Here is a 10,000-nt window from a genome sequence, read left to right as displayed (position 1 = left end):
AATTTTTTATACATACTAAACAGAAATCTATTGGTTTTTATTTAAAAAACTATAATAAAATTCAGAGAAGTAGCCTACTCAATATTACAAACAGTCTGTAGATATACTGTATGCACATTACCATAGTCAGTCTTAAGAGAGAGAGAGAGAGAGAGAGAGAGAGAGAGAGAGAGAGAGAGAGAGAGAGAGAGAGAGAGAGAGAGAGAGCTTTTATAGTCTGATTTCACCATGAGCCGATTTCTAGAAAAAAAATTATAAATTCACAGCCTGATTAAATACAACTGCACATTTGGCTATTCTATTAATAGTATATAATTATTTATTAATTAGCTTCAACTAACTACGCAAAGCAATCAGAAGCTCATTCTGTATATTTACATAATGTTAGTGATAACTTCATCAAAATCGAATTGAGTATTTAGGGCAATAGCTTTGGAACTTGATCAAAACCAATCGAATTCTAAAACGCCTGTCTATGAAATTTAGCTAAACATTATTCCACATCCTAACAGCCTTCATAAATGCATATAAAACTTCCTAACAAAACCGGTATTTCATACCTCCACCACGAAACCCGTCAGCCAAGCTGCCATTTAATAAACTCCAAATAATCGTGAAATTTAGAATTTCTATCGAGCATGATCTAAAGCACTGGGTCAAATTTGCCGTTCAAAATGAGAAATGTTCAGTGATTATCCTGAGGCCGACTGGCTGCACAGAATCGGTTATTTACGGTGGTTCAATGACGCTGGTGGTTATTCCAATCACGCAGAATAACAATTGTTGAGGGTTTGGGGGGTAGAGTTGAAATTAGTAACGCCAATAAATGATGATATGAGATAGGCTGCGTCCAAGTCGTAAGTTGAGATAGGCCGCGTCCAGGTCGTAAGTTGGATGTCATTAGCTTGGTTCCGTATGCAGCCGCTCGTTTTCCATCGGGGTTTGAATACGAACGATTAATTTCTGTCGATATCCAATTCTGGTGTAATAAAGTGAATACAATGAATGATATCAATATCCTGGCATCTGTCCCATTCCCACAGAAAAAAAAAATATAATTAATCGAGAAATATATGCGGGGACAAACACTTAATGGCTATAAAATTACAGTTCCTAATTACTCAGAAACCTCACAGAACGTTTAGATGCCATGAAAAATAAAAATCTACTTTTAAAATAGAAGTGAAATAACAATACACACTAATTGAAAGAAAGTCGAATTAAGATACATTCCCTGCCATAACTATTTCCTTAAGAAAATATGAAAAATTTCCCAACTTTTGCCATTTTATTCCCAAGAGCCTAAAACTTTCTGTTGATCTTCCCACTTCTCACCGATCTCACAAACCAAGATCTGTTCAGGAGATATTTTGTAATTTTCGTAATCTTTCACTTTGATTGTTAATTAGGCCATTCCATTTTTATTGTCCAAAAGATTGTGGTTAATGCTACAGTAAATGTTATTTTAATTGTGCTTGTTTCTATTGAATTTATCAAACAGACGTTAGAAAAGTGACGGGCAAACTTAAAATAGAAAATATGTCAAGTCTGGAACGATTAACACATAAGTTTCGTCTCCAGAGAAAATGTGATTTAGAAAAAAAAAAAAAAAAAAAAAGTAACACTCCAAAATCTAACCATTATTTTCTAGTCTTGGGTAGTGCCATACATTCTGTACCATGGCCTTTCACTGTCTTAGGTTAGAGTTCTCTTGCTTGAGGGTACACTCGCGCACACTATTCTATCTTATTTTCCTTCCTCTTGTTTTGTTAATTTTTTGTTATAGTTTATATAAGAAAGATTTATTTTAATGTTACTGTTCTTAAAATATTTTATTTTTCATTGTTTCCTTTCCTCACTGGGCTATTTTCCCTATTGGAACCCCTGGACTTATATCATCCTACTTTTCCAACTAGGGTTGTAGCCTAGCAATTAATAATAATAATAATAATAATAATAATAATAATAATAATAATAATAATAATAATAATAACAAGTCCTTCGAACTGTTGTCAAATGTAGACTTGACTCCAATTTTATTGATTCAGTTTTACAGAACATTTCTAAGTCCAACGTTTTACCATCAAAACTTTCTTACAAGAACAAAATAACCAAGCTGATTGTGAGAATATTTTAAATCAGGTACATGGAAAATCTTGAAAAGGAAAGGCAGCTTTCACACAGAACACACTAGATTTTGAGATGATCAGTGACAGGAATCAATGAAAATGACAGCAATAATTACGATGAAAGTGTCTAGATATTCTTTACACTTTTATATAACTTGGAACTTGAGTGATTTACTCAATTTACATTATATTTTTAATTTTCTTTTATCATTTCTCCCTATCTATTCCACTGAATACATTCTTTAACAAGTTTCATATATTGGTACACAATCGATACTGATGTTTTGATACCACAGGAAAGTGTGAAATCAGGAATAAGTTTTATACACGTACAAGTGAGCTAATTATTTCATGTTTTTTCACTCCTTTAACATTTCTCCCTATCTATTCAACAAAATACATTCTTTAATAAGTTTCGTATATCAATACACAATCAAACCTTATGCTTTAACCCCACAGGAAATTGTGAAATTAGGAATCAATTTTCTACACACACACACACACACACACACACACATATATATATATATATATATATATATATATATATATATATATATAATATATATATATATTTTATATGTATATATATATTATATATACATACATATAAATATGTATATGTATATATATACATATAATTATGTATATATGTGTATATATATATATAAATTATATATATGTATATATATATATATATATATATATATATATATATATATATATATATATATATATATATATATATATATATATAACTTCATTATTACAAAATCAAACACACAATTAGAACACACCAACTCGGTCCATTCATCTGTGTTTCATCTAAATACGGACTCAAGCTACTTTTGCATCTTGACTCAGTTTTAAGTGGTTTAAAGATTAGTCAAGTTCCGACACGGAAATAGACAGAGATAATCCCAACCATGAGTGCGATAAATTTCTAATAATGCACATACATTCATACGAGAGAGAGAGAGAGAGAGAGAGAGAGAGAGAGAGAGAGAGAGAGAGAGAGAGAGAGAGAGAGAGAGAGAGAGAGAGAGAGAGAGATATTTCTAACAGTGACAGCATACCCCAATGAAGATTATGTTTGCCTGACCATTTCCCAAGTATGAAATAAGATGCCGAAAGTCATATTCAGTCACAATATATATATATATATATATATATATATATATATATATATATATATATATATATATATATGTATATATATATATTATATATATATATCATATAAATACATATATATATATATATATATATATATATATATATATATGTGTGTGTGTGTGTGTGTGTGTGTGTGTGTGTTTCGACAGACAACCTAATTATTTATGGAAAAAGGAAAAAATCGGGAAATATATATTTTTTAAATTTTCCTCTTAAATGGTTCGTTGATAAACGATCCCGGGAGATAATATATAGGCAAAATAAAAGCTGTTGATTCTAAGACAAAGGCAGACACAGTTGTCAAGCGAAGCTGAAGAAAGGTATGTTGAAATATTATTTTTTTTTTAACTTCAGCGTGACGTCATGATAATCAAAGTCTTATTTTTAGGAGCGTTCGGGTACTTGACATCAGTGAATACTACAACAGGGGTACTGTTAAGCAGTAATGAGAATGGAAATAAGAATATGCTAATTATCCCGGACGTTTTGTATCGATGCTATTTAATTAAAACAATTATCCTTGATTAGTGCCTAATACAATACCACCCCCCACTCGCTTAAACAAATAGATTAATTTAATTTTTTTTTCTTTTTTTATTAAACAACCAATCTACAAAATAACAAAAGATTTACAGCTTGGCTTTTCGTAACACACGCCTATAAATAATCTTATCAAGGCTGAATTAAAAGTCAACTATAAGGATTATTTTCTCCAAACAAATATAGATTCATTTCAATTTCTTCATAAACAGCCATTATACAGAAGGGCAAGACAAATTTTATTGTTTGGCTATTCTTCAATCAAACCTATAGATAATTTTGTCAAGAATTAATTAAAATTAACTATAAATATTAGCTTCTCCAAACAAATAGACAGATTAATTTCAATTTCTTCAGACGTTTTCTCTTGCCAATTATCTTTTCATTTTCAAAACAACCAATATACACAAAGGCAACCACAAGTTTTACAACTCTGCTTTTCGTCAATCAAGACTCTGGATAATTTTATCAAGAATGAATTAAATATAAACTATAAATATCATTTTCTCCAGTAAATCACATTTGCCTTCTCAACAGTCTGATCAGTAAATGCACTGTCATCGCTTCTAAAACTAAATCTTGACTTATGATTTTTTTTTTAAAGAACCGTTTCTATACTGATGTCTACAACAATATCTCCCCAAGAGAGATTAGTTCAACAAACATTTAACTGGGCTCCACGAAGCACTAGAAGAGTTGGAAGACCCAAGCCTACATGGCTGAGGTCTTCGGAGCGTGAAGTAGATGATGATGTAGGGAGAAGTATTGATTTAAAAGCTCAAGATAGAGAAGACTGGCGAAATCTAACAGAGGTCCTTTGAGTCAATAGGCGTAGGAGGAGATGATGATGAAACTTTAGAAGTAAATTTTCTTCGTATTCTAAGATTAATACGAACAGTAATGACTTAAGTCTTCAAATACTTATGCATATCCAGTAATGTGTCATATAACTTATAATTATACTAAAAAAAAGTTGATCCACAATATGCTGACTGTAAGTACATGCCAACTTTAAAATGTCCCAGTATTTATCACTATTGCCTATCTGTATATTGGTTTAAAAAAATTTGGTAAGACAAAACATTTGAAAAAAAAATTTAAATTAGTCTGTCTATTTTGGAGAAACTAATATTTATAGTTTATATTTAATTCATTCTTGACAAAATTATCTACAGGTTTGGTGGACTAAAAACCGAGTTGTAAAACTTTTGTTGCCTTGCTATATGTATCATTTATTGTATTATGTACTTTCAAGCATTATTTCAGATATTACATATCAGCAGTTTAATCCATATCATATTATTAAGACATGAATTAATCTGCTGATATGCTACATCTGGAATAAAGCTTGAAAGTACGTAATACAATAAATGATACATAAGGATAATGACAATAATAATGAACATTGGTACATGTTAAATGTGTCTTTTCATGTACTTACACAGACAGTAAATTGAACGCTAGTTAGTTGCTCAAATATTGGAAAACTTTCTTAGGAGGCTATTAAGTAGAAAGACGAAAGTATTGAAGTTTGTAGTTATTTATTCAAATATTCTTAAGAGGCTATTAAATAGCAAGACGAAAGTATTGAAGTTTGTAGTTAGTTACTGAAATATTGGAAAACTTTCTTATGATGCTATTAAATAGCAAGACGAAAGTATTGAAGTTTGTAGTTAGTTACTGAAATATTGGAAAACTTTCTTATGATGCTATTAAATAGCAAGACGAAAGTATTGAAGTTTGTAGTTAGTTACTCAAATATTGAAAAACTTTCTTATGATGCTATTGAATAGAAAGACGAAAATATTGAAGTATGTAGTTAGTTACTCAAATATTCTTATGATGCTATTAAATAGAAAGACGAAAGTATTGAAGTTTGTAGTTATTTACTCAAAAATTGGAAAACTTTCTTATGATGCTATTGAATAGAAAGACAAAAGTATTCAAGTTTGTTGAATACCACATAACCGAGAGACAAGGAACATACACATAAAACCCTTCCAATGCTACAAGGAATTAATTGAGTGAGAATACAGTGCCAATTTGGGAGCTCTCTGGAGCGATACTATCTAGCTGGCTGGCTTCTCGTGATTAACGTGCTATGCATGGTCAGTCTAAACAGAACAATACTACATTCAAATCTCAAAATAGCATATCATTTACAACAGAACAGATAGCCGTCTCAGTAGAGTATATTTTTCTGTGAGCAGACCGGTTGTCCGGCAAAGTTTCTATTTCTTCTAAGTGACTAATTAGTTTTCTCAAGAATTACGTAATCCAGCACTTTTGAAATAAAGGATAGATTTGAAATAGGTCTATACGAGCTTAATTCCTGATAATCTACAGCTTCAAGCATTACGTATTCTAGCACTTATGAAATAAAGGATAGATTCGAAATAGGTCTATACGAACTTAATTCCTGGTAATCTATAGCTTCAAGAAGTACGTATTCTAGCTTGATTCTTGATAATCTAGAGCTTCAAGAATTACGTATTCTAGCACTTTTGAAATAAACGATAGACTCGAAATAGGTGTATAAGAGCTTAATTCCGGATGATCTAGAGCTTATAATTTTCGCAATTTTTAAACGGCGGTCAATGTAACAAGATGCTCTCAGATAAGGTCAATGACCAGTATATCCCACACACATCGCCATTATGCTGTTACATACCTTTGGTATCATACTAGGATTTTGTAATACTGACACTAATAGAAAATAAATCGAGTCAATTCACTTTAATTCAGGATTAATTCACTACATTTTCTTAATTTGCAAGATATACAGAAGGATCAAATAATTAATGGATGCGTATATCATCTCAATTTAAAGAAAAGAGTGCGGCTATAAACACATATTTTGGCCCTTATAAAAAAAAAAAAAAAAAAAAAAAAAAAAAACCACGTACGCCTTTAATCTGAGATAACAAAATTTTACTAATAACCTTTTGAAATTAAGAAGGTTAAGTAAATGACATAAAAAATTACATACTTCACAAATGATAATAAATTAAAATAAATATCCCTTTGGCTGACAGCCATCTCAGATACTCAGATATTTTCTTTGCAGCCAAAAAGTAAAACCTGGTGGAAAAGTTTACCCCCACAATGACTAGTAAAGTAATCTGCACTTCATGTAGTTTATTCAACGGATAAACATTAATATATATATATAAATATATATATATATATATATATATATATATATATATATATATATATATATATATATATAAGAAGTAAACTGTTTCTTTTCTGATCTTCCCACTCTTACGATATTCGAGTGTTAGCCTCTTCAGTAAATATTAAAGGTATTTTCAAGATAAATAATTATTTTTAAACACAATGAAATATACTGAATATATATATATATATATATATATATATATATATGTATGTATATATATATATATATATATATATATATATATATATATATATATATATATATATTATAATGTATGTGTGTTTGACCTCAAACTGCAAAAGCATGACCTCTAACAATTGAACATGTTGCCATCGAAAAAAAACTTATGACCATAAATTTAGCAACTAATTAATGAAAAATAAAACATGATTTTCTTCTATATCGTCAATAACATCGTGAATACAAAAGCAAAATTTTTTATTTTACATTATTTCCAAATAAATGAGATTCTAAACTGAGTTTTCTTAAAATTATTAGAATCGAAGTATTTTAGAATGCAGTGAAGTACATTCATATCCGTTTCAAGTTTTGATAATGATCATGTATACCCATTACTTATTAATGATTCATTCATTATACGCATTACTTATTAATGATTCATTCATTATATCCATTACTTATTCATTATTCATTCATTATACACATTACATATTAATGATTCATTTATTATACCCATTTACTTATTAATGATTCATTCATTATACTCATTACATATCAATGATTCATTCATTATACCCATTACATATTAATGATTCATTTATTATACCCATTTACTTATTAATGATTCATTCATTTATACCCATTACATATTAATGATTCAATCATTATACCCATTACTTATTAATGATTCATTCATTAAACCCATTAATTACTAATGATTCAATCATTATACCTATTACTTATTAATGATTCATTCATTGTACCCATTACATTTTCATGATCCATTTATTATACCCATTTACTTATTAATGGTTCATTCATTTATACGTATTACTTATTAATGATTCATTATTATACCTTTACTTATTAACGATTCATTCAATATACCCATTATTTATTAATGATTCATTCATCATACCAATTACTTAATAATGATTCATTCATTTTACCCATTACTTATTAAAGACTCATTCATTATACCCATTATTTAATAATGATTCATTCATCATACCCATTACATATTAATGATTCAATCATTATACCCATTACTTATTAATGATTCATTCATCACACCCATTACTTATTAATGATTCATTCATCACACCCATTACTTATTAATGATTCATTTATTATACCCATTTACTTATTAATGATTCATTCATTTATACGTATTACTTATTAATGATTCATTCATTATAACCTTTACTTATTAATGATTCATTCAATATACCCATAACTTATTAATGAATCATTCATCATACCCATTATTTATTAATGATTCATTCAGTAGCCCGTACACAATATAATTAAATTCTTTCGAAAAGCCTCAAAAAGTCTAGGCAGATAACATTCATAATAATGTAAATCAATTAAAATGAATCATTCAGATTTCCTTCATCATTCTTCATATATAATTACCCACTGATAGGGTAAATGGTGTGTGATGTGATTAGTGGCGTGATTTCACTGGCTCTGTCTTTCAGTACCCTTTGGAAGCCTGCCATCTAGGCCAGCTGCCTTTGTTGAAACAAGGGTTTTCCGTGGGGAGAGAGAGAGAGAGAGAGAGAGAGAGAGAGAGAGAGAGAGAGAGAATTTCTGTTATGAGACACAGACAAGGGTGTTACTTTTTTCATTTTTAGTTTGATATAGTACAGGTAGAGAGAGAGAGAGAGAGAGAGAGAGAGAGAGAGAGAGAGAGAGAGAGAGAGAGAGAGAGAGAGAGAATAGAATTTCCGTTATGAGACACAGACAATGGTGTTACTTTTTTCATTTTTAGTTTGATATAGTACAGGTAGAAAGAGAGAGAGAGAGAGAGAGAGAGAGAGAGAGAGAGAGAGAGAGAGAGAGAGAGAGAGAGAGAGAGAGAGAATAGAATTTCCGTTATGTGACACAGACAAGGGGGTTACTTTTTTTCATTTTTAGTTTGACATAGTACAGGTACAGAGGTTGACAAGAGAGAGAGAGAGAGAGAGAGAGAGAGAGAGAGAGAGAGAGAGAGAGAGAGAGAGAGAGAGAGAGAGAGAATAGAATTTCCGTTTTAAGACGCAGACGGGGGGGGGGTTCTTTCATTTTTGGCTTGATATAGTACAGCGACAAAGGTTGAGAATAAATGCCTTTATTCTTTGAAAAATAGGTATGAAGTTAGTTGAAGTGACTTAGCCCAAATGGCATACATTCCATTTCAAAAGGTTATATTTAATATCCAACAACTTGTAGAAGACTTCTAAATAATTTATCATTTAAAACCATATACACTATCATATAAAATAGTACACAAGATCTATAATATGCATTGTATTAAATACAAGATTCAGTCCTACCAAGATAGTACAGTATAATTGGATGCAAATTGCCTTAACGATTTATCATATATCCTATCATCCAGATATATATACTGTACATATATCATTAATTTCTCTTTACTCTTGATTCATATTGACTTCAATAGTGCTTAGAAAATTACTTAGATTATAAAGGAACCAACATTCGCCTTCTTACCTTGTCCACAGTGCCATTAACGTAAGGAGAAATGCGGCCCCCATCCCTATCCCCGGGGGATTCGGGACGACCAACAGAAGTGTCTAACCGGTTCCTCAGAGGGGAATCTCGATGAGGACGGCTTGGGGATTCGAATCGACTCCTAGCAGTAGATTCCTTGTACGAGGAATCGAACCGTGATCTGGCGGGTGATTCCACGCGGCTTCTGGTAGGGGAACTGCGCCGTGACCCTGTAGCAGGAGAACTCACTCTCGAACCCACCAAGGGGGACTCCCTCCGATCAGCACGGGAG

At 30.7% G+C, this 10,000-nt stretch overlaps 1 protein-coding gene across 2 annotated transcripts in view; it reads right to left on the bottom strand.

The window, feature by feature from the left end:
• The window catches only part of LOC137649968 (ubiquitin carboxyl-terminal hydrolase 2-like), a 250,047-nt gene that overhangs the window by 109,724 nt on the left and 130,323 nt on the right, over positions 1–10,000 (bottom strand). For both annotated transcript variants that reach the window (XM_068382954.1, XM_068382955.1), the window contains exon 2: positions 9,709–10,000. This exon is cut by the window's right edge and continues 2,053 nt beyond it. In XM_068382954.1, coding sequence (XP_068239055.1) covers positions 9,709–10,000 — 292 coding nt within the window. The remainder of the gene's footprint in view (positions 1–9,708) is intronic.

The sequence above is a fragment of the Palaemon carinicauda genome, chromosome 11 (genome assembly GCF_036898095.1).
Source record: "Palaemon carinicauda isolate YSFRI2023 chromosome 11, ASM3689809v2, whole genome shotgun sequence".
Lineage (NCBI taxonomy): Eukaryota > Metazoa > Arthropoda > Malacostraca > Decapoda > Palaemonidae > Palaemon > Palaemon carinicauda.
Note: the sequence above shows the minus strand (reverse complement) of the source record. Positions and strands in the feature narration are given on the sequence as shown.